Source organism: Bos mutus, chromosome 3 (assembly GCF_027580195.1).
Source record: "Bos mutus isolate GX-2022 chromosome 3, NWIPB_WYAK_1.1, whole genome shotgun sequence".
In the NCBI taxonomy this organism is placed as follows: Eukaryota; Metazoa; Chordata; class Mammalia; order Artiodactyla; family Bovidae; genus Bos; species Bos mutus.
Window position 1 is genome coordinate 17,522,735 of NC_091619.1, and position 24,490 is coordinate 17,547,224.

General features: G+C 48.0%; 1 protein-coding gene across 2 annotated transcripts; it reads right to left on the reverse strand.

The window, feature by feature from the left end:
* Nucleotides 1-9,130: 9,130 nt before the first annotated feature.
* On the reverse strand, nt 9,131-21,129 carry PLEKHO1 (pleckstrin homology domain containing O1). 2 transcript variants are annotated; one of them, XM_070367178.1, is made up of 6 exons: nt 20,775-21,129; nt 19,942-20,088; nt 15,423-15,563; nt 14,508-14,612; nt 14,033-14,134; nt 9,150-12,694 (listed from the first exon to the last, which is right to left on the reverse strand). In XM_070367178.1, exons 1-6 carry the CDS (start codon nt 20,802-20,804, stop codon nt 11,990-11,992), a joined length of 1,230 nt encoding a protein of 409 aa, XP_070223279.1. In that variant the 5' UTR covers nt 20,805-21,129; the 3' UTR covers nt 9,150-11,989. The 2 variants fall into 2 exon arrangements, with proteins under 2 accessions (XP_070223280.1, XP_070223279.1); XM_070367179.1 differs by lacking the exons at nt 19,942-20,088; nt 20,775-21,129 and having other exon boundaries at nt 9,131-12,694; nt 14,508-14,662; nt 15,423-15,562.
* Between the last annotated feature and the right edge of the window lie 3,361 nt (nt 21,130-24,490).

Consider the following 24,490-nt stretch of genomic DNA (forward strand, 5'->3'; position numbering starts at 1 on the left):
AGGTCTACCTCTTTTTTTTGCTGATCAGGGTCAATATTCCTGCCTCAGGCCCCTCTCAAAGCTGCAGCCTTGGGGAATGACATGTATGATATAACTTATATTTTTAAAATGTCACCCTGGCTGCTGTGTGGAACCTGAAGGAAAGGGAGTCAGAGTGGAAGCAGGGAGATAAGTAGAGGTTCCTGTGGTTGTCCAGCTGAGACATGGTGGTTTGGGCCAAGGAGGTGGCCATGGAAATACTTCTACTTGCTAGACTACAAACTCCAGGAAGGCTCAGAGCTATGTCTTGTATACTTATGTATTTTAAGCTTCTAGAAAGTGCCTGGCACAAAGTAGGTGCTCAAAAAACATTAGCTGGGTCAATGAGTGAATAGTTTCTTTCTGAAGTAGACAGGAATCAGGTTTAGGATAAATAAAAGTGTAAGCTCTTCTAAAAAAAAAAAAAAAAAGCTGCAACTCTGTATGTCCCCCAGTACATCGGCTAAAGCAGTATTCCTAGGGGTGGAACATATTGTCTTGAGAACAAAGAGGTTCACTAGAGATTGTGTTTCCATCTTTGTGGATGCGAGATGCAGCAATTTGTCTTCTTCAGATGAATGTCCTAGCATAGTAGGCTGCGGGACCCCAAATGACTTTAATGAAAGGGCAAGTCCCTGAACCTTCATGGAGTTTATATCCCACCCTCTTGAGTGCTTCTGTCTTACCATGGCTTTAAGGTGCTAGTCATCTTTTGCTCATTCTCCCCAGTCAGCATAATATCACTGATATAAAGGATCAATGTGATATTCAGTGGGATGTCCAGACAGTCTAGATCTTTACTGACTATATCATGATATAGATTTAGAGAATAACCACGGCCTGGGGCGAAAAACAAAATGAATGTTGTCCAGTTCATATGAATGCTGTTTCTGATCCTCTTTCCTGATTGGGATAAAGAGGAATGCATTTGCTAAACCAGTGGCCACATGTCAGGTACTTGAAGTTATATTTATATGCTCTGGCAATGAGACCATGTCTGGCATGGTGGCTGCCATCAGGGCTTGCATTGAACTGGCAGCAGTCTATAGTCATTCTCCAGGATCCATCTGTTTTCTTTATGGCCCAGACTGATGAATTAACCGGAGATATGGTAGAGACCACTATCCTTGCATCCTTGAGATCCTAAAGAGTGGTACTGATCTCTATCTTCCCTCTAAAATGGGATATGTTTTTTTTTTAATCTACCATCTTGCTGGGGAGCCGAGGAGTGGGGAGAGGCACACAGTTTCAGAGGTTTCCATTTGCCCTTCTGCACTGTGACAGCTCTTATCACTTAAACCAACGACCTAATGTGGGGGCCTCTCCAACTACCAAATATATATCAATCTCACCTACACATTCAGGGACTGGGGCAATGACCACCAGGTGGAGCCATGGACCCAGTAAGCCCATTTGAAGATGACACCAACCAGGGCTCCATTTTGACCTGGCCCATGTCCCAGCACTCTGATTTGGGGTGGGGGGAGCTCATAATGACATTTTAGGTCTCTCAGTATCAGTATCATTTCAGATCCTGTGTCCTGTTGGATATCCACCCCATCCCCCTCCACCACCTAGTTTACAGTCACCCAAGTCAAATGGCTGTGAGTCCCTTTGGGAGAAAGACTGGTGGAATTATTATAGCGTATACTTTCTGTGACATTGCAGGGTCCTTTCTCCTGGAGACTTGGACACTTTTTCATTCAGCAGATTTCAGGTCTGAAAACAGTTTCAGGTCTTTGAACTGGGCAAGGGATAATGACTTTTTTAAAAAGTGTTTTAAAAAATATATTTAGCTGTGGTTAAAAAACAAAAACAAACCAAACACATAAAATTGATTAGCTTAACCATTTTTAACTGTACAGTTAAGTTCAGTTCAGTTCAGTCGCTCAGTCGTGTCCGACTCTTTGTGACCCCATGAATCGCAGCACGCCAGGCCTCCCTGTCCATCACCAACTCCTGGAGTTTACTCAAACTCACGTCCATCGAGTCAGTGATGCCATCCAGCCATCTCATCCTCTGGCGTCCCCTTCTCATCCTGCCCCCAATCCCTCCCAGCATCAGAGTCTTTTCCAATGAGTCAACTCTTCACATGAGGTGGCCAAAGTACTGGAGTTTCAGCTTTAGCATCAGTTGAGTAGTGTTAAGCATATTCACAATATTGTGAAACGCAGCTCCCCAAATTGTTCATTTTATAATTTTGAAACTGCACCCATTAAAAAGCAACCCATTTCCCCCTCCCCACAGCCCCTGGAAACCACCATTCTATCTTCTGTTTATATGAATTTGACTACTTTAGATACTTCATATGAAGTGGGAGTACTTGTCTTTTGTGACTGAATTTCTTAGCAGTCCTAAAGGTTCATCCATTAGTAGTATATGACAGGATTTACTACCTTTTTTAATGCTGAATAATATTCCATTGTACATATATACCAAAATTTGTTTACCCATTCATCCTTTGATGAATAACTTGAGTTACTTCCACATCAGGCCCACCTTAATAATGCTGCAATGAACATAGGTGTGCAAATGTCTCTTCAAGATCCTGCTTCCATTCTTTTGGATATATACCAGGAGTGGGATTGTTGGATCATATGGTAATTCTATTTTTTGAGGAACTGCCATATTATTTTCTATAGTGGCTGCACCATTTTACACTCCTATCAACAGTGCACAAGGGTTCCAATCTCTCCACATTGAGGGATCATGAATTTTTTTTTAATTGGTGCAACAGTGCTCAGCCCCCTGTTCATCTCGTCTTGCATTCTTTTTATGTATTAAACAATACCCATCTGTTTTATCACTGCTACTGCTACTGCTAAATCACTTCAGTCGTGTCTGACTCTGTGAGACCCCATAGACGGCAGCCCACCAGGCTCCCCCATCCCTGGGAGTCTCCAGGCAAGAACACTGGAGTGGGTTGCCATTTCCTTCTCCAATGCATGAAAGTGAAAAGTGAAAGTGAAATCGCTCAGTCGTATCTGACTCTTAGGGACCCCATGGATGGCAGCCTACCAGGCTCCTCCGCCCATGGGATTTTCCAGGCAAGAGTACTGGAGTGAGGTGCCATTGCCTTCTCCGCTGTTTTATCACTAACCAACTCAAATATCTGTGGGTCAAGCCCCTTTGATTGGCTCTTCAATCTTCCTGTTCATTAAGATAATTGTGACCCCCAGGCTTCTACTGTTGCCACCTGGCCTCCATTGGTGTTGGGGAGGGGGGTTTGATTATCTCCATTGCTGTCAATAATCCCAACTCTGTGGTTGCCTCTCCTACCTTCATCCCAGTGTGCAGAGATGGGCCACCACTGAACTTAGTGATGTTGATGCCCCTCTAATGACTGGTGAATGGTGTGTCTTCTGGACTGTCCATGAAGTCTTCAGGCCTCAAATAATAGATCCATTTTAGTACGTCCACTTCCTAAGCTTTTTAATCCTTTCCTCCACTGTCTGATGTAACTTTGCTCAATGTGGGACATTACTTTTTCCAGGTTTCTAGGAGCACTCTAATAACACGTTGGAACCATCTCTGGGGTGCTTTCTAGAAAGTAAACCCTGTATCCCAAGAGCATGCCCCCAAATTAATAAACTCTTATTCAGCTTTATATTCTGGTACTCTTGATCAAGGGCTGCCCAGGTAGCTCTAGTGGTAAAGAACCTGTCTGCCAGTGCAGGAAATGTAGAACGTGTAACAGATTCGATCCCTGGGTGGGAAAGATCCCCTGGAAGTGGGCATGGCAACCCACTCTGGTATTCTTGCCTGGGGAACCCCATGGACAGAAGAGCCTGGTGAGCTACAGTCCATGGGGTCGCAAAGAGTTGGACATGACTGAAGCAACTTAGTATGAATGCACCCTTGATCAAGCACATTCAAAATCGAATCCATGGCATCTTCTCCTGCTCCTGCTATTACCTGCTGGGTATTAGTTCCTTTTCTCCTTTATGAGGTCCAGCATGTTCTTAAATGAATTGTGTTGAACTTAGCCCTAGTTGTCATCCTGGCAGCTAGAAAAGGTGATGGAGCAGATCCTGGTCCCTGCCACCTTTTAGGGAGGGGCCTTTCCTGGGGACAGGTGGTGCTAACTCTTAATGGGGAGGGGTGGGCCACCTTTGTATGGGTAACCAAAGTCTTATGGGAGGTCTACCATCCGAGGGTACCAGATGTCCCCACTCTGTGTGTCAGGGTTCCCGTGCAGGTTTTCTCAACTAGGGCCCTGAACTTGGCTCAATGAATCTACCTTGTCTAAAGGTTCTAGTTACCTGCCTCAGCTGGAAATTCGTCTTTGAAGTTCTGCATGTCTGCTAGTTTCTGGGTTGAGCCTTCATTCTTTATTACTCTCTTAATGGCAGGAGAGAAGAACCAGAGAAGCCTCAGGCTTTCACACTTTGTTTCTGTTGGTTGGGAATTGCTTTTCCTTATCTCCCTGTAAGATGCCAAAGCAGTTGAGTAACTATCAGCCAGTTTTCTTGTCCTTGTATGAGTCATTTCCCTATCCTTTTCAAATACCTGAATCATTTCACTGGCTAGGAGGTCCCCTCCACCAAATCATTCTCCTAAGTTACCAGCGGTAAGTTTTTCTGGCTGGAGACTGGTCCTGCCTCTCTATAATTTTTCCTTTAAATTTTGCTTGCAAACCAAATGGTTCCTTCTTTAGTTCCTTTCTCTTGCAATACCTTATCATTTACAGCTAAGAAAAGCTTATTAGTACATTCGGTATGTTTTCTATCTTCCTAATACCATAGGTGACAGTTTCTTAAATTATTCCACCACTGTTTAACACAAGGTAACCCTTTCTCCAGCGTCCAATAGTAATTTCCTCCCTGTTCATCCAGCCTCTACTAATAGTCTCTTGGCTGCCCTTCTAGCCTCTGTTGGCTGCCTTATCCCAATGCCAATGTCCTGTGTTTTAGGTTTTAATTATGGCAGTTTCCCACTTCAAAGTTTCAGTTTCTACTGCTAAATAACAAACCACCCCAGATTTAGTGACTTTAGACAATGACTTATTAATTTCTCATGGTTCTGTGGGCTGACTGGATGGTTGGTCTTTGGTCTCGAATGGTGTGCTGCATTTAGCTTGTGTTTGCCCAGAGGCTTGAATCCTGGGATGGTTCTGTGTTGTTTCACTGCCCCTTCCCCCACATGGCCTCATATCCCAGAGATGCTCAGCCAGGTTTCTTACGTGCGGCTAAACTTTAAAAGGGCCAGAGAGGAAACTGTCAGAGCTCTTAGGGCCTAAACTCTGGAACTTATACAATGGCATGTTCCTCTGGCCAAAGCAAGTCACAAGGCAAAGCCAGATTCAAATAGCACTTGGAGAAACAGCAATGCCTCTTGAGTAGGGGAAGCAGGAAACTCACAATGCAAGAGCATAGAGGGAGGTTGATTCATTGAGGGTCACTATTTAAGGATCTACCACACTTACTGCTAAATCGCCTTAGTCAAGTCCGACTCTGTGCAACCCCATAGATGGCAGCCCACCAGGCTCCCTCGTCCCTGGGACTCTCCAGGCAAGAACACTGGAGTAGGTTGCCATTTCCTTCTCCAATGCATGAAAGTGAAAAGTGAAAGGGAAGTTGCTCAGTTGCGTCTGACTGGTAGCGACCCCATGGACTGCAGCCTACCAGCCTCCTCCATCCATGGGATTTTCTAGGCAAGAGTACTGGAGTGGCTTGCCATTGAGGTGCCTAATAAAATGGACTACTACTCAGCCATAAAAAAGAACGAGATTTTTCCCATTTGCATCAACATGGATGGACTTAGAAGGAATTATGCTAAATGAGACTAATCAGAGAGAGAAAGACAAATACTGTATGATATCACTTATATGTGGAATCTAAAAATATAACAAACTTGGGAATACAACAACAAAAAAAGCAGACTCACAGATACGGAGAACAAAGTAGTGGTTACTAGTTGGGGGGTGATATCAGAGTGGGAGGGTGGGAGATACAAACTACTGAGAGTAAGGTAGGCTCAAGGATGTATTGTACAACACAGGGAGTATAGACAATATTTCATTATAACTATAAATGGAAAGTGACCTTTAAAAACTGTATTAAAATTTGTTAATAGATCCTATGAGTTCTTATCACAAGAAGCAAAAAAAAAAAAAGATGGGAGTTCCCTGGTGATGCAGTAGATAAGAATCTGCCTGCCAATGCGGGGGACACAGGTTCCATCCCTGGTCTGGGAAAAGTCCACGTCTTGGAGTAACTAAACTCGTGAGCTACAACTACTGAAGCCCGTGCACCTAGAGCTTGTGCTCTGCAACAAAAGAAGCCACTGCAACGAGAAGACCTCAAAACACAACGAAGAGCAGCCCCCACTTGCCATAACTAGAGAAAGGCCACACACAGCAACAGTGCAACCAAAAAAATAAAAAATAAAAATAAATTATAAAAAACAATGCCTGTTAGACACCCAAGTAAAGGAGCCAAAAAAGTATTTAGCTGTAATTGCCTTGATCCCAGAGTTGGGGGTTAGGCCAGGAAAGAAATTGGGAATCAGCACATAGCCTTGATGCTTATGTGCATCGTCCTGCCCTGCAAGTTCGTGGTTGCTAAGGCAGAGTGCTAGCAGACAGCAGCCCTATGCACAAGGCTGGGAGAAGCCTAGGGGAAGAGGAACATTCTGCTCTCGCCGTGGCTCCAAGTCCAGGTCCCCACTTGAGTGTAGAGTATTCCACTAGCCCTCTCCTTCTTCCTGCCAGAGCCTAGGCATTAGGGATGAGGTTAGGATGACTGGCTTGCACGCAGAGGATGTAGGACAGGAAATCATTCCACTGCCTTGTCACTTAAAGAAAGGAACCCAGGAAAATGGGGAACAAGCCATCCATGATGCTCTGCTCAATCTTTTTTTTTTTTTTGCTGTTCTTCATTTGCTGCCAGGTAATGGACGGAGGAGCCTGGTGGGCTGCAGTCCATGGGGTCGCTAGGAGTTGGACACGACTGAGCGACTTCACTTTCAATTTTCACTTTCATGCACTGGAGAAGGAAGTGGCAACCCACTCCAGTGTTCTTGCCTGGAGAATCCCAGGGATGGGGGAGCCTTATGGGCTGCTGTCAATGGGGTTGCACAGAGTTGGACACGACTGAAGTGACTTAGCAGCAGCAGCAGGAGCAATTTGCAAAAGCAACCATATTCCTATTGTTACCACCTCTGACCACTTCCTCTCATTCTTCATCCAGAAGATAGTAGTTTAGACATCATCCCAAGATATCTTCCCTTGTGGCTCAGCTGGTAAAGAATCCGCCTGCAGTGTGGGAGACCTGAGTTCGATCCCTGGGTTGGGAAGATCCCCTGGAGAAGAGAAAGGCTACCCACTCCAGTATTCTGGCCTGGAGAATTCCATGGACTATTAGTCCATGGGGTCGCACACAGCTGGACACGACTGAGTGACTTTCACTTCATCAAGATATCTGACATCACTTTGTTCAACCAAAACTGATTACCCTTATTTTAGATTTTTTTGTGTGTTTCTTGGGAGAAGGGGTTGTTTGCTGTCATGATTTTACTAGCAAGAATGAGATTGAATCTAGTATTTTTGAAAGAAAAAGGTGACTTCAGAGCTATTCCAAACCAGCAGGAAAGACAGGGGAGATAAATCCAGCTTGTCCAAAGGAGAAAGCAAAGAGGAGGAGGGAATGAGTTGGAGGCTGTTTTGCAGATCAAGGGTTCTCTGTTGCCTGCTCTTCTCTGAGTTACTCTTCTCCATATTCTCTTTATGAAAATGAAAACTCCCTTATGTCCCTCGTTTCTGCAGCTATATCAACCTCTCCATCCTGATAACTTAGGAGAAACCGGGAATCTGTATTCTCCAATTGCTCCCCAACCTTCACGTAGTTCTCTCCACACTCGTTAACTCTCCAAGAACTTATTTTTAAACTGGTTTTGCTAATTTTTGCATTCTCCCCAAGCCTGCTTTCAAGAAAGCTCAGGCTGGGGTTGGGGTTGGGGCGAGGCTCCTACAAGAGTTTCTGGCTCCATCTCATTTCCTGAGCTGTGAGCTGGGCTGTACTAATTGACCTCGAGGGTCTCAGCTGCGCTAAGTTGGGTGTTTGTTAGATCTCGTTAGGATTGTAATTAGTGCAGAGAATCTGGGTCACAGGCAACTGGTTGGATTGATGATCTCAGGGGGCATGAATAAAGGCGGGGAATAGCAAACAGGTTCCTTGTTTCGTGGGTGGGGTGAGCTGGGGCAGGGAATGGTGGGACTTGTGTCATACACACAGACAGACACAGCGTCGCATGCAGAGAGGCGCTCAAGCTCTTAGGGGTGCACGCCTATGTGTGTGTGTGTCTGTGTGTGTGTGTGTGTGGTGTGTTCCCTCCCGCATTTACTCGGGTTTCTTTCCAATCTCTCCATATATGGTGTGGCTCTAGAGCAGGCTGGGGATTGGCTGCTGTTGTTGGGAGACTGGGAGGTAGGAAGAAAGCAGAAAAAGGAACGAACCCAGCAAGGGGAGGGAGTGTGAAGGGAAGGGGGCTGTAGCCCAGCTTCTTCAAGGGGTGCAAAATGGGCTGGGTCCCCTTGCCCGTAAGGTTTAAAGAGGGGAGAAATTCCCTGGGACTGTTGTTTTGTGGGGAATGAGATACAGTTTACTGTTGCAGAGGGGCTGGCAGAGGGTAGCTATTTCCCTAGGGTCAGCATGGCATGGCTTGTGAAGGCTGGACCCGGGGTAGAGAAATTTGCTGTTTTTTCCTCCTCCTTTTCTTTTCGCCCTAAACAACCTACAGCTCTGCTGTGGAAATAGCATGCAAATTAATTCATCAGCTTTCCAGGTCAACACCTCAGATATTCTTCCTAATGGAGGCAGATCAGGACTGTAGTTCTGTTCCCCAAACCTCTACTTAACAATTTAATGGGAGAAGAACAGGAAAAGTTGAGGAAAATGTCACTGAAATAGGAAACGACATTTAGTTCTTTACCTGCCTCTGTCCCTCACCCCATTTCAACTCTGTCCTGGATCTCCTCATCTCCTCGCCTGGGGCCTCCCAAAAGATTCTCCCTTTTCCAGTTCATTTGTGGAAGAAAAGAATATAACAAAGATGTTGGAAGAGAGGGAAGGAGGAAGAAAAACACACATCCTGAAAAATGTCAGCAACTATATTGTAAGCAGGTTGCCCCACATCCCCTGCTCAATCCACCCATTTACCCCAAAACATGTGACAGGGAAGAAGTAAGGGAAATATTGCAGGTAAAGAAACTGGAGTGATGGAGTGAGGGAAGAGGGATCTGGGAGGAGGGGAAAGCTAGAGTTCCAGCATTGTTATCCTTTAGCCGCGGCCCTCCTGCTCATACTTTGACATCACAGGAGCAGCCCACCAACAGGGTATACTCTAAGATGTTTTTCTAGTGGGAAGCCTGGCTTTGTGCTAAGCTCTGAAATTTTTGAAGCCAGGAGCTCCAGCTCTCCTCAGCCCACCTTTCTATCTGTAGCCTTTAGCACAGTACCTGGCATTCTCTCCTTGAAGAAAGGCCTGTGGGCACACACAGTCCACGAACTGGATCAGCTTGTGTACCAGGATGCAGTGACAGTAAGCTCATCCTCTAAGCCTCATTCAGACTGTGCTCCCACCAGCTGAGCTATGGTTAACAAGCCAATGAGGCAAACTAATCATAGCAGCAGCTGCCACAGCTGCTATTCACCAATCAGCAGGCATTTGCCATACATCTCTACGCTTCCATTTTGCAGATGAGAAAACTGACACTTGGAGAGCTTGTGCCTTGCCCAGGGCCTCATAACTAAAAAGTCAGAGTTTGAACCCACATCTGTCTGGTTCCAAAGCTGGCCTCATTTTACTACCACCTTGCGGCCTGGTTTTGGTGCCTGAAGAGCCCAGGAGTCCCATGGCCAGTTCTGTTTCCTGGTTCCTGGTCTTTCTTTTATGCTCCCCCTCACCATCCTCCTCCTCTCCAGTGTCTCCCTCCATCCTCAAGCTCCCCTGGGAGACAACAGATAATTGGCATTTTGGGATATATATGTCACTCCTGCTTTTGTCTTTTTCTTCATTATGTGGGAACAACAAAGATAAAAAAAGGGAAAATGCTAGTAAAATAAATTTATAGAAAGATGCAGACTTCTATAAAGGAAGTAAATACCATTTTAACCTAGACTATTTGTGACAACGGGTATCTCTGCTGACCGTTCTTGGAGTTTAGGTGAGTGAAGCTTGGTTGGAGGACAGAAGTCTGGAGACCCAGGTCCCTCCCCTCCTACCCCCCCGAGACTCTGGGAGTAACATGTAGGTGGCACCCTGGCGTACTCTCCTCACTCAAAGATGCATGTAATTATGGAACGGCAGGATAGATCTAGGAAAATTCTTCATGACTGTGAATGGTGGGGACCAAAAGAGTGTGAGAATCTCTCTTTCCTACAGATGCTCAACTTAGGTTCCACCATCTTGCTTATGTTGGGTTAAGGAGTAAAGTCAGAGCAAGAACGGCAACTGAGGGTCTTGCCCAAAGGGTGTTGTTTCCCTCCTACCCATCCTCCTGAGTGTCACATGAGGGCAGTCTTGTGGCTAAGATGTCTAGTTTGTTCCCATTTTCTCCCCTTCCTCCCTCGCACCCTTAGGGGAGCTCCAGGTTTTGGCTCCTAGAGGTTAGAGGAAATCTAGGGAAGAGGATAAAGAAGCTAACAAGTGGTCTGCAGTTGACCCTTGACCAACCTTTGACCAAGTTTGAACTGCACAGGTCCACGTACATGCAGGTTTTCAACAAATACTACAGCACAGCTTGTAGTTGCTTGACTCCTCAGATGCAGAGGAACCACGGGTATGGCTGTTAAGTTAAAGGTGGATTAACCCTTGTATTTTTCAAGTGTCAACTGTACTTCAAAGGGTTTTTTTAACCCTTCATTTAATTCAGGGGGCTATCTGTCCCCTTCTTTCCAAAAATCATTCCTATCTGGCCTTTATAACTCATCTCTTGACACTATCACTGTTATTAACTTGATCTTAGAAACTTCAGAGGAAAGAAGCAATCAAAAAGGCTCCCCACAGTCAAGGATGCAGGGGAGCCTGGCGACTCCAAAGGTGGTCGGGAGGATGGTGGTGTGAGTGTAAAGATGTTTTTCTAAAGCTGGGGCTTGATTAATATTGGAAGCGAGGTTTGAGGAAGGAGAGGGAGAGGCTACAGGAAACCCAAGCTTGGCCGAAAGAGGAACCCAGGCACATATTTGGTTTTCCCCTTCATCCTATGCATCACAAGTCAGTTTCTTTTTTAGTTTGGTTTTCTGTCGGGTTGACTATCCCTGGTTCTCCTGTGCTAGGCGCCCCCAGCCAAATCCAAAGCTGTCCCCTCCGTCCAGGGTTGTATTTCTGAATCGGGAAGGGTGTGAGAGATGAAGGGAAGAAACACCTCATATTAAGAAAGCTGGGCAGCTTGATCTCAATCAGAGGCTGCTAGGCATGAGAAGCCAGTGCCTGGTGAGGGCCAGGGTGGATTTTAATTGCACAAATCTTCCTTGGGGCTGGGATAAACTTCACTTCTGTGTGTGTGGACAGGTGGCACTGGCTCTGGAGTTGAGCAGCTGAAATTTCACCCTCAGACTGAAAACTTGGAATGGGACATGAGAGGCCCCCTCCCCTCCCCCTCTAAACTTAGGCGCCAAACACATGGTTGGGAGCAGCAGGTTATTCCTCACCACACCTCAGAGGGTGTGTGTGGGTCAAATGGCCAAACGGAGCCTTCATGACCCTCTCTTCATCCAGGTGAAAGCTTCTTAATATTGCTGTAGGGTTCACCTGCTCCTCATACCTGAGGCTTTAGGGCTCAGAGACAGAGGGGAAGGAAGGAAAGGAGGTTGGGAAATGAGGGCTGTAGGAGGGTCAGGCAGCAGCAAGAGCAACAAATTCGATTGTGTTTTTCTTTTTTGACTGAGGTAAATAAAAAAGCTTTTATCCTGCAACACTTGGAGATAAGAATCTGTCCACCCCCACGAGTTCCAGACTCTGGCACCGGCCTTCACATCAGGCTCTTCCGGTACTGACTGTGCTGGGTGGTCTGTCTGAGGTGGGAGTCAGGGGTCTGCAGGTCCATCTGTCTGTACAGGTCCCTCAGCTCCCTGACCTCCTGCAGCACCCTCTTCGCTTGGCTCCAATTCGATGATGCCTCTCCCAGCAGCCGCTCCGTCTCCAGCAGCAGCTGCTCTGACTCAGAATCGGGAGGAGACCGAGGGGGCTCCTTGGCCTTTCGCTTCCCATCTCCCAGTCCCTGAACCTCTGCCAGCAGCTCCTGAGTCTTCTCCAGTTTCCTGGCTACCAGGTCCTGGATCCGGGACAGCTGCCCCGGGGCGTGTGGGATGGGGGTTGGGGAGTCCTCGGCCCGTCGTTGGAGGGTGTGGGCTGGCACAGCGTCCCGCTGAGACAAGATCTCCTCCAGGGAGGCACAACGGCTTTTTTCTGTGGCGGTCAACTTCTTGGGTGCCTGTGGGGTGTAGGTGGCCCCTTTGTCTGGCTTTTCCCAAAGTCGGGGAAGGCCACTTGCCCGGTCCGAGGAGGGCTGAATACGGTCTGAGTCTGCTCTCCGCCGGCTGCCTGCTAGCTGGGCCACAGACTTATCCAGGTCGACCCGGAAGCTCTCAGCACAGGAGGTTGGCTCCTCAGGGGAAGGGTCTTCCTCCTGGATCAGGTCCAAAGTCAGCATCCCATCCGAGGTAGAGGTTGAAGCCTGGAGAGGGAGAGGGCAGGAAGGAAGGGGGTAGACTGTCATCCATGGGCATTTCAGGACTGACTGCCTGAGAGAGAAGCAAGCTGTGGTCATTTCCCTCCTCAATGTGCCTTCCCTGAATGAGAAGTCCCCACTCCTGACAGAGCCCTCTGACTTTGTTTGCTCTTTCTTATTCCTTTGATGGTGATTTGAACTTAATTCTTTCATTCTTCTGTGATTTAAAGTAATTTCTCTGGTTGCCCATATTTTCCACTTTACCACGCGCTTCCCCTTACAGTGTCTTCTCCTTCCGTGTTGTGGACTCGCAGCATCAACTGGGTCTGACACACACAGGATGCCTTGCATGGCAGGGCAACTTTTCTTCTCTTCTGTATCCTCTGAGCCACACATCTCAACTCCCTCTGCTATTTGGACCTCAGAACCCCTTGCCTTTAGATAAAACTTGTTCTATTTCCAGAATACTGTAATTTTTTACAGGGTAAAATACTGTAATTTTTTAAAAGATAAAAAAGTAATACTTTAAAAAAGTTATTCAACACCTCACATGTATTGATACACATGTTATTTCAATCATTCCTCACAGCAGCCCTTCACATGGGCACGATTACGCCCCACTTTACAGCTGGAGGTGGGCAGCTTCAGCAAAGCTGATTCCAACCCAGCTTTGTCTGATTGCAAAGCCCTCACTCTTTCTACTATACCTGAGTGCCTCATTCCCTAGAGACTTTGAGCTCGGACAAGTGAAAGAAAATCCTTGCTCCCCTAAATGCCTGCAATATGTAATGCTCTTACCTGTCAGGATAGCTAGCCACCAGACATCAGTTTACATTGCCTTGTAGTATTCATCTCTTCTATTTCTCACTTTCCTTGTGAGTGTATCTCATTCTCCTCAAAGGACGCTAAATCTATTAGGCATCCGTGTGTGCTAAGTCGCTTCAGTCATGTCTGAATCTTTGCGACCCCATGGACTGTAGCCGTGCAGGCTCCTCTGTCCATGGGATTCTCCAGGCAAGAATACTGGAGTGGGCTGCCATACCCTCCTCCAGGGGATCTTCCAGACCCAGGTATCAAACCCGTATCTTCTGCATTGGCAGGTGGGTTCCTTACCACTAGGATCAACTGGAAGCCCTTATTGAGGGCACATCTTTCAAATTCACAGTAGGTACTAAATATTTTTGGTTTGGAAGAATCGAGAAAGGGAACAGGGTGAAGGGACTTTCCTAGCTTTTGACCTTGGTACACAAATGCTTCTGGTGGGCTAAGATACAGTCCCGTCTGAGATGAACTGACATGGAGTTAGCCCTTCAGCAATTTTTACTTTCTAATAGTCTTACATACCACAGCCATTAGGTGTCCCCGAGTCGGAGGGCGGCGGGAGTGCTGGATTTTTGCCCTGTCTCGAGTCGGGTGGGCGAGATAGCTGTCCTCCTCAACAGTGACCTGAAGAGACGAACTGTGAGTCATGGGTGCTATTCAGAGACTCCTAGTCCCAGACCAGCTTCCCCTGAGGCCTGAACACGCCTGGCCTGGGAAATAACCCCCAGCTCAGGAACTGCTCCTGAGCAAATCCAAGGGCAAGGATTTATGGGACATGAAGGGGCTTCTTAGGCTTGCTCATGCGTCAGAAAGCGGGGAAACAGGAGCTGGCAGAAAAGACTTGGAAGCTAGGAGGAGAGCAGGGCTTTCCAAAGGAGATAATGCAGCGGAGCTGGTGGGGGGGCAGCAAACGGCCCGCGCCACCCTCTTCCCTCTGTAACGGGCCACCCAGCTCCCTGTGGCTCAGCGTCCACCTCCCCACAATTACCCCCCTAACCTCATCCAAGACGCGGTTCTTGGCTCGGGTGATGGCAGAGTTGAGGGCATTGATCCATGATTCCTTCTCTTCCGGACTCACTGCCAGGAAGATGAGGTTAGGTGCCTGTGAGAAGATTCGCGTTTCAGTCAGGGTTTTTACAGAGTTGGCCTCACCTTGACAGTGAAGAAATGAGAAGTTAAACTTCATTCTCTTAGACCCAGCTCTTGGAAGGAGAGAGATTCTACTTCTGGAGTCACCTGTAACTTAAGGAAATCATCCTCTATTCCTGCAAAATGCCCTTGCTTGGAGACTGTTTTAGAAATGACCGAGGAGGAGCTCAGAAGGGTACTGGATATTAATACAGCACTAGATAATTAGAAGAGGTTTGGTGAAGGACAGGTACTAATATAAAGATCTTTAAATGTTTGAAGAAATAGAATGTGACAGGAATGGTTCAGAATTTCAACCACCTACCATGGAACAGGGAAAAGTGGCTGCTTCCCAAGAGGGAGGTGTGTGTGTGTGTAAAGTGGCTGCTTACCAAGAGTGTGTGTGTGTGTCTGTGTGTGCGTAAAGTGGCTGCTTCCCAAGAGGGTGTGTGTGTGTGTAAAGTGGCTGCTTCCCAAGAGGGGTGTGTGTGTGTGTGTGTGTAAAGTGGCTGCTTCCCAAGAGGGGTGTGTGTGTGTGTATCTGACAGAGACACAGAGAGAGACGGATGATTTTTGCGGCTGGACAGTTTAAAGTCTGGCCTGCCAGGAAGGAAATGGCCACCATATTCTCAGATTAAATAATAAAAGCTGGTAGGAGAGCAGTAATTCAGGGCCTCTGAGTCAGAGAGCTGAGAGAGATCCCAAAGGGGAAGGTGTTCTCCTCTGGCCTCCACACCCCTGACCCGGTCCGCGTTCCAGGGCCAAGGTGGCAGGAGGAGCATACCGTGTTCCCAGGCTGTTTGGAGTGGGCAAGAGTGAACTTGCTATGATTCTTCTTGCTCCTGCTCTTGGATTTCCGGAGCTCTTCACACTTCTCATAGTCACTCAGGTCAAACACCTCTTGAATGTTTTTCTCATCTTTTACCTAGGGGAGGATTGGAGGTGAGGTGATAACGATTAAAATTACTTAGTCCCTTCTCCCAAATTGTTAGTTTAGACCTGTCTGAGAACCAGAAGAAGCCTGAGAAGGGATGGATGACAGGATAGGAAAAGGCTGTCCTACCCAAGGGTCACAGAGGCCTGATAGTTGGGGGGGACCCCAAGTCCTGGTTCCTTGCATAGGTTTCCATTTAAACTCCTCTCACAACTCCCCTCAGCCAAGCTACTGTTTCTAGAACCCCAGTAGGTCTCTTCATTATGACTCCTACTGTGTCCTTCAAAGGACACCATAACAGGGCTCATACTTTAATCCTACCATTCTGAAGTAAGCAGACCTGGATGGCCCTTGATTGTTCAGAGAAGATAAAGGCAGAGCCAACATTAGGGGATTTCTGGAGAGAATGGAGGGCTGCCTCCAGCCTCCCCTTTCTTACGTGTATGTTGATGCTTTCTTACCCTCATTTAGCTCCTTCCTTAAATATATTCTATTATGATGAGACTCATCTATCTCCTTCATTTCAGGAGCTTTAGCACCACAGGGTGGAGAAGGCAATGGCACCCCACTCCAGTACTCTTGCCTGGAAAATCCCATGGACGGAGGAGCCTGGTAGGCTGCAGTCCATGGGGTCGCTAAGAGTCAGACACAACTGAAGCGACTTAGCAGCAGCAGCAGCAGCACCACAGGGACAGCCACCCCTGTGTTCGGTTTGTTCAGATAGGGTGAAAAATACACCTGTAGTTACTACCACACCTTATTCCTTCCAAGGTACCATGACAACCCAATGTAGCTCCTGCAGGCTTGAGAAGCCACTGAAGTCACTCCACTGCGCTCTAGGCAAAGAGACATTTATACCCTCCCTGGAGGACTACTTGAGAAGAGTGTTCTGCTACCTCTTCCCATGATTCCAGTTTGAGCCCTTTTAGTCAGGAAGTTCCTCCTTGTGTCTGAACTGAGCCCTTCCTGCTTGTAGAATCTATCCTGCAACCGGCTCCATCCTTAGCAGCTTTATCCACCATTTGGCTCTTAACTCTCTTGCTGAATGTCTAATGAAAGACCACAACTCTGTCTATATCCTCTGACCCCACAAAGTGAGCGCCACAAAGCAAATTCCATTAAATTTCTGCCAAGGTCTGTTTTAAACCCCTCAGGGATTTTCCTCTTCTCCCCTGAGGTGTTCCCATGGCTCTGGCCCTCTGATCTGGCTTACAAGAGGAGAGAAGACTTTGTCACTGGTCCAGACGGAGGAGTCTGTGATTAGAAAACCCTTTCACCCTCTGCTACTTGCACCTGAGGTCAGAAGACCCTGGGGAATGAGCCTGTTCATGTCTTCTTGGGATGAGAGACGACAACCACCAGCACTTGTTAAAACTAAACAGACAGAAGTAGCGTCATATGTTCCTTGGATGGTATCTACCCTCCCTGACTGGAATTATTTCACAAAAGAGTCCCCACTTCACAAGTTCTGACATAGGAACTGTGAGCATGGAGGTGACTTCATCTATCTGCCTGGCTCTCTCTTCCATCCCCCAACCCATCTCTGCTCTTGTGTCTGCCCATCCTTCTGACTTGCCGCTGGACCCAGGGGACACAGGCCCATTCAGGTGAATGGCCGCTCATACACCCACCTTTGTTTGTTTCAACACGCTGTGGCTCCTCCAGGCCTCTCCCCATCCTGGCTTTGGGCTAGGAAGTGACAGGGGCCTTGAAGGATTGTGGGTGGAAGTGGACAAGATGCTGGTAAGGGGTGTCCCAGAACAATTCCCAGAAACATGGGAGCATGGATGCAGGGTGGTGCATCACTCCTCTCCCCCTCCTTCCTCAGAGCTGAGACTATCAGCAGAGGCCAGAAATCTTGGAGAGGAAAGTGCTGGGTGTGTGTATGTAGCCAGGGGAAGAGAGTTACTTGTTTCTGTTTTCCTTAGGGGAGGGGAGGGGAGGGGAAGGGAAGGGAAGGGAAGGGAGGGAAGGGAAGGGAGGTATTCTGGCTTGGACATGACTGATAAGCAGCTCTGGGGAGCAGGAGACACTGACAGAGGTCAGCCCTGCATAGGGCAGGGGTAGGAGACAGGGTAAGACAAGCAGTGAGACAGTGCCCGGGGAAGATGGACAGCTCCAGGCCCCTAGTTCCCTACTGTATTTTTTTTTCCTCCATCTAATTCATACAGTCTCATTTATAATTACCACCCAGCAAGGTCAACCCTTCCTTTCCCCTGATTCTTTGTCCTTAGGCTACAGAAAGGAATTTTTCCTATGCTTGCCAAAAAAGATGCCCTGAACTCAATTTCCTCTACCATGAGGTCTCCTGAAGGTCTAGTTTCTGTTCCTGTACATCAGCCCCATGGTCAAAAGGTGTCCTTTGACTGAGAATGAGGAGAACAGTTATTAACAACAAATACAGAAGGATTTCTTTGGTTGAGGCAGTTGCAGGAAAAAGACTGGTGCAAATTCTAAGACAGAGGGTTAGGGATTTCCTTGCATTAACATGTAAATTACAGATATTATAGTACATTTTAAAAAACTCTTTAATTCTATTGGCTCTGGAGCTTTCAGGAAGGGGACAGAATACAGCCTACATCCTTGATCAGTTTCACCTTTAGTCTAGGCCTTTGAAGCATGGAAACTGGCTGCAAAGAAGAGTAATACCAATAGGCTTGTTCCCTCTTCCTATGCCTTCCTCTACAGTGGGCAGTTGGCCCCATGACTGGTCAGATGTTCCTGACTCACAGGACACCAGACATCCTAGGCGGAAGTCATTCCATTCTTTCCCCTGTCTCAGTACCCCTTCCTCCACAAATAAGGGTCCGTCACACTCTTTCATCCCCAGACTGTTTTTTAGATTGCTACAAATAAAAAAAATGTCTTGTTCCTTCTACCCTTTCCCTGATCTCATGTTTTCCCCACTGACGTGTGGGAAGTTCTCCCCGATTGCTCACTAGAGTTTCCTGCCATTATGAAGTTCAGGGAAGACAGGAGATACACATGGACACTTGCTTTAAAAAAGAAAAAAAAAAAAAAAAAAAACACCAGAAAGTCAGCAAATTGTGGGGGGGGGAAAAAAAACTTGGGTAGGATTTGGGGTTGGGTAGAGGTGACCCTTAAAGATAAATTCTCCTGTCAAAGTGTTTTCTCACTTCACTCCAACACCAAGTTCTCAGCTTAGTGTAAACAGCAAGGTTTAAATACCCTTAAGAGGGATCTCTTTGGCCCTGGCATAGCTTAGTTCTTTCTTAGCTGCTTCGGTAGATGTTCTGTTCAAGATGAATACTTTCTCCAGGACTGCGTGTGTGTCTTGTTTCAATACCATAAAAGGATTTATTTACCTAAATATAGTCTAAGCAGAAAGCAGAAGAGGTTAGAACTCAGGGAGGACTTCCCAGTTAGCCCCTGGTGAGGGAACTCACCCTCACCAGGCAGGGGAGGGCCATCCTACCAGGGGAACTCAGGACAGTCTCCTAGGCAATGCTGACATAGTCACAGAGATAGGGATTGGAATGACTTCTAACCCACGGAGGGGCAATTTCAGTTTCTCCACATTCCTGTGTTATTGAGTCCAAGAATTAGGGATAAAACAGAGAAGAGTTTGGATTCAATATGTGGTCTCAGGTTCTGACCCAACGTGGACTGTTTTCATTTTAACTATAGACCCAAAGACACAGAGACATGCAGGGGTTCAAAACTCCACTCTCCCTTCTGATATAATTGGTGGGGGGTGTTGGATAGGAAGGAATGGAGAATGAGTTCCTTGCTTCTTTGTTTTTAAGTGGAGTGGGGGTGGGGAACAGAGAACATGTTAATTAAGGACACTGGCTTCAAGAGAAATAACTGCCACTTAGAAATACTCTACCTGAGGTTACGTGAGACTGCCTCTGGATGGTATGTGTGTTTTCTGTGATTTGGAGCAGCTGTACTACTGATATGACTTGCATATGTCTCTGTGAGAGACAGGAAAGGGGAGGCTAGCTGGGCTGGCGGGGCAGGAAGGAGGGAAGAATAAGCTGAACAGGGTGTTTCAGCAGCAACAGCAAAGAAAAAAGAATCCTACGGTCAGCTTGAGGCCAGGATAGGGGACAGTAGGGGACACTTAAGAGTTTTGGGGACATCTTGGGAGGGAGTTATTTTCAGAAAGGTATTTTCAAAGGAAAATCTTTAAATAAGATGCAACTTCTAACTCGGGTCTTCTCACTGAAGGGCGACCTTTCTCTGCAGATAAGATGGGGTAGAGACCAACCGGACCGCTGAACTCGCTTTCGGAACAAAATGAGGAGTGAGGTAAGGGGGAGACGAGAAGTACATATAAGACCCCTTCGGAGAGAACAGGCCAGGACTATGAGAAAACTGGGTAGTTCTCGGCAAGGGCACCTACCTCCTTTTCAGAGATGTAGAGCTGGTCCCCTTTCAGCACCACGTAGCGGTTTTTCCAAATCTCCCTGAAAATCCCTTTCCCGCAGAATTTCCGGACCCAGCCGACCTTCTCAGGCGGTGCACACTGATGGTTTCCATCCTGAGGCCCCTGCCCCCGAGAGTCAGATGAGAATCGCACGGTTAGGTGGTTGCAGCTTTTTCCTCCTCGCGTTCCGTCCCCCGCGCCCTCCCGAGTCCCCGGTCCCCTCCCCGCGTCCGCCCCGCCGTAGCTGGAGTCGGGGAGCCCCGCGTTTGCTCCCCACTTCTTCAAAGCCTTTCACTCCAAGGAACTCGCGTCCCTATCGCTCCCCTCCCCCGTCTTCCAAATAAACAACTGGAATTGCCCGTGCCAGGGGTGAGGGCCGGGCTGGAGCCGAGGGGTGGCCTTCGGGGCTCCGCCGGGTCCCCCGCCCCCTCCCCCAGCTCCCCTCCACGCCGCGCCGGGTTTTACGGCATTTTATTTCTCATTGTCTTCTCGCCGCTGCAGAGCTTGGTGCCAGCGGCCAGCGGCCGCCCGCCGCCCGGGGAAGGCGAGGCCGGGGGTCGGGGCAGAAACTCAGCCAAGTTAACCCCCGGCCCAAGTAAACAAACAAAAGCCCCCGCGGTTCCTCGTCGCGGGCCCGGCGCACCGAGGCCGAAGCTAAGGGGACCGGAGACCAGGCCGGGCGGGGTGGTCGGCCCGGGGCTAGCGCGGGGTGTCCCCGGCCCCCAAGCCGGTCGCCCGCGGGTCCGACGGGGCCGGGGTCCTCGGGGCACAAAGTCAGCGGCGGCCACGGGGCGGGCGGACGTACTCACCCTCTTGGTGGAATTGTTCTTCTTCATCATTCCGGGCTGCCGGGCGGGCGCCGAGGGGCGGCCCCGCGTCGGGGGCCGAGGCCGCTTCCAGGGGGCTCCTGCCCACGGGGAGGGTGCGCAGAGGCCCCCGGCGCCGCCGCCGCTCCTCCCTCCCTCTCCCGGACTCTCCCCTTCTTTGTAGCTCCGGTTACACTAAAGGCCGGCCTCCCTCGCGCTCGCACACACACGCACGCCTGCTCCCCGCCCCTCGGCGCCCTCCATCCCGGCGCCCACGCGGCCCGGTCCCCCGAGCGCGCCCCCGCCGCCCGCCAGCCCGGCCCGGCCCGGCCGCTCCCCCGGCCCGGCGCGATGTGGGCGGCCCAGCCCGAGCCCTGCAGCTCCATCCACACGCCCGCTGACGTTGCGAGTTCAGAATAAAGGGCGAATCGCCGAGCCGGAGAGAGTGTGCTCCCCCCACACCCTCCTTTGTTTCTGACTCACTGAGGGTGAAGAAGACAGACCTACACCCCGCCGGGGAACGGCGTCTGGGGCGGCGGGGGCACCCAGACTCGCACTGACGGCCGGAGCGAGAGGTGGAGCCTGAGAAGACCGCCCGGGCCGACCTGCCAAGGGAGCCGGCAGGGGCCGATGGAGCGGGCGATGGAGAGACAGGCAGGTTCATAGAGACCGGCGATAACCTAGATCGAGATCTTCTCCCTCCCAAACCCCAAACAAAAACAAGAGCGTGAGCTGGGAGGGCGTGTTACCCAGGACTGGCATCCGGAATTCACACGCCCTAGGTGGTGGAGTAGTGGTCTGGGCAGGTCAACTGTTGGGGAAAAGTTTTATGCTTCGGAGGGTACCGATGTGTGGGGGCTCTCCGCTGAAGAACTTAATATTAATACACATTTCTTCCAGTTTACAAATTATTAGGCCTTATTTGAGCCTCGGGAGAATCACCCTATGTATGAGGTAGATATTATGATCTCCGTTGCATAGAGAGAAAAGTGAGATACAGAATTTGCAGACACATTGTAAGTACTGGAAGGAATAGAATTCTTGTCTCCAAAGCCCTGATCTGTTAGACCAAGTGGCTTTTTTTATAAGCACCAGGTAAGGCTTAAACATCCTGCTATCTGGTGTCTCTCCCTAGTGCACTGACGTGTAAAAATTCTACCCTGTCTACCACAATGCCCAGAGGAGGCCCTGGCTGGAGGAAACTGCTGATCACTCCTAAGCCGAATCTGCCTCCGAGCCCACACACCAACATCTTGGTGACTTCCTTTTTCCCCTCAGTACACATTTAATGGGAAGAGGAGAGGGAACCTAGTTTGGGTACTGGTTTCATCACTGCTCTGTGGCCTTTGGTCAAGTCACTGAATTTCTCTGGGCCTCAGTTCCTCTGTAGGAACTGACTGCCAGTTCCACCAATAGGAAAGATAAGGGAATACATGAGATGACCCATGAAAGTCCTTTCAAAATACAGTATTGCCCTCTAGGGCTAATTACTAAATAATAATGAGCTAACGAACACACTGCCTGGCATATGGCAGGCACACAGAAACTTCCAAATGAATAAAAATCCCTGGCACAGAGGAGCAGAGGAAAGGAAGAACCTCTTTTTCGGAGCTGTCTCAAGGTTAAAAAAAATGTTGGTCAAATTGAGGAGTGAAGTGGTCTTGGCTTTCTCTGGTATCTGTCAAATGAAGGAGGGGGTCTTCTCTTTTTTTTTTTCCAGCTCCTCCTTTCTCCCTAATCCAACAATATTCCTCTTAACCTCTTCTCATTTACATACTAATTTATTCCTCTATTTTAGACTGATATAGAAATGTATCCTTTCAAAACGCTCCCATATATAGTTTCTTTAAATCTTTAGTGCCACCTTGTGAGGTATAAATATTATTTCCACTTGGAAATGAAGAATAAATATTATTCCCCCTTGGAAAATGAGGAAACAGGGCATGGCACGTCAACCGACTTGCCCGAGTTAACACAGCAAGTTACTGGCTAACTAGATTAGAATCCAGGTTTTCTGACTCCACAAAGCCTAACACATACACAGTCCCCTTCTCACCATCTCTGTTTTCCACTCTTTGTGGCAAATAGAAGGGGGAAAAGTGGAAGCAATGACATTTTATTTTGGGGGGCTCCAAAATCACTGTGGAAAGTTGACTGCAGCCATGAAATTAAAAGATGCTTGCTTCTTGGAAGGAAAGCTATGACAAACCTAGGTAGCATATTAAAAAGTAGAGACATCACTTTGGCAGCAAAGGTGTGTATAGTCAAAACTATGGTGTTTCCAGTAGTCATGTACAGATGTGAGAACTGGACCATAAAGAAGGCTGAGTGCTGAAGAACTGATGCTTTCAAATTGTGGTGCTGAAGAAGACTCTTGAGGGTCCCTTGGACGGCAAGGAGATCAAACCAGTCAATCCTATGGGAAGTCAACCATGAGTATTCACGGGAAGGACCAATGGTGAAGCTCTAATGTTTGGGCCATCTGATGCAAAGAGCCAACTCATTGGAAAAGACCCTGATGCTGGGAAAGATTGAGGGCAAGAGGAATAGGAGGTGACAGAGTATAAGATGGTTAGATAGCATCACCAACTCAATGGACATGAATTTGGGCAAACCCCTGGAGACAGTGAAGGATAGAGGAGCCTGGAGTGCTGCAGTCCATGGGGTTGTAAAGAGTCAGACAGAACTTACTGAACAACAACAACTATTTAAAAGTGATTTAAAAAAGAATGAGAAAACCCAAGGTATCTTCATAAGTGAGGAAGGAAAATGTCCCAATATACTAGTGAGAAAACTACCCTGCTTGATGTTTTGAAAGCTTGCTGGCCCAGGGAGACAGGAGTCGTTTGGACTTTTAAGTAGGTTCTTGTTTATGGGGAAAAAAAAAATTAATTCATGACCTGCCTCATCTTCCTTTAGTCAGCAAATACTTGAGTACATCCTGCATGCAAGTTACTAGAGTCTGCTGTGCTGTGTCGGCAAGGAGCTGGAGCTTTGTGGAACATCAGGCAGGGGGACTGCTAAAATATCCAAACTCTCCTAAGTAATTTTCAGATTCCAGAACAGATGCTTGTGGGCTGGAGAACCTTCCCTGTCTATTTGCTCCTGAAGCTGTTACATAAATTTCTGGCTTTTCTTTCTTCATTAACCTGTACGGCTACACTCCCTCGTGTTATCATCCTGCCCTACCCTCCCTCGCTTGTCTGCTTTTGTCCAGTTCCTCATCCCTCTTTCCCTAAGCCACGCTCCTCCCCTGGCCTGTTCTTTAGGCTTTACTTCTCTCCACCAGGCGAACCACGTTGTGGCACCTGAATTGGGATCTATGAACTGGGACTGTTTCCAAAGACCAATCTTTAAGTAAGAAATCTCAGGGTAGGAACTTATGGGTTCTTTTTCTCATTTTCATAGCACAGTCTCCTCAGTGAGCTTGACACTACCACACACACAAACCACAAAAATAACTCAAAATACCCCAATTTCCTTCTTTGGTGGAGATAAGATACTGGGGGTACTTATGGTGGGTTACTTCCCTAACTGCACTGCCATGGTAAGACCCAACTGTCAGTAGCTTTGTTCTTAAATTGGCTACTTTATAAGTAACTTCACTTAAAAGAGGAAGAAGGGAGCCATTAGTGGTAAGGATTGTGAATTGCTGCCTGCACATTCACAGGCCAGAAACTGTTAGCCAAACAGTTGTTTAGCTAAATTCAAGCATCTTC

What these genes read in the sequence shown, in the direction of transcription:
- PLEKHO1 (XM_070367178.1), bottom strand. Translation starts at nt 20,804, where the DNA reads ATGATGAAGAAGAACAATTCCACCAAGAGG. An exon ending in TCTACATCTCTGAAAAGGAG is followed by an intron (nt 15,564 to 19,941) that starts GTAGGTGCCCTT and finishes ATCCTCCCCTAG; the next exon opens with GTAAAAGATGAGAAAAACAT. An exon ending in CCAAACAGCCTGGGAACACG is followed by an intron (nt 14,613 to 15,422) that starts GTATGCTCCTCC and finishes ATCTTCTCACAG; the next exon opens with GCACCTAACCTCATCTTCCT.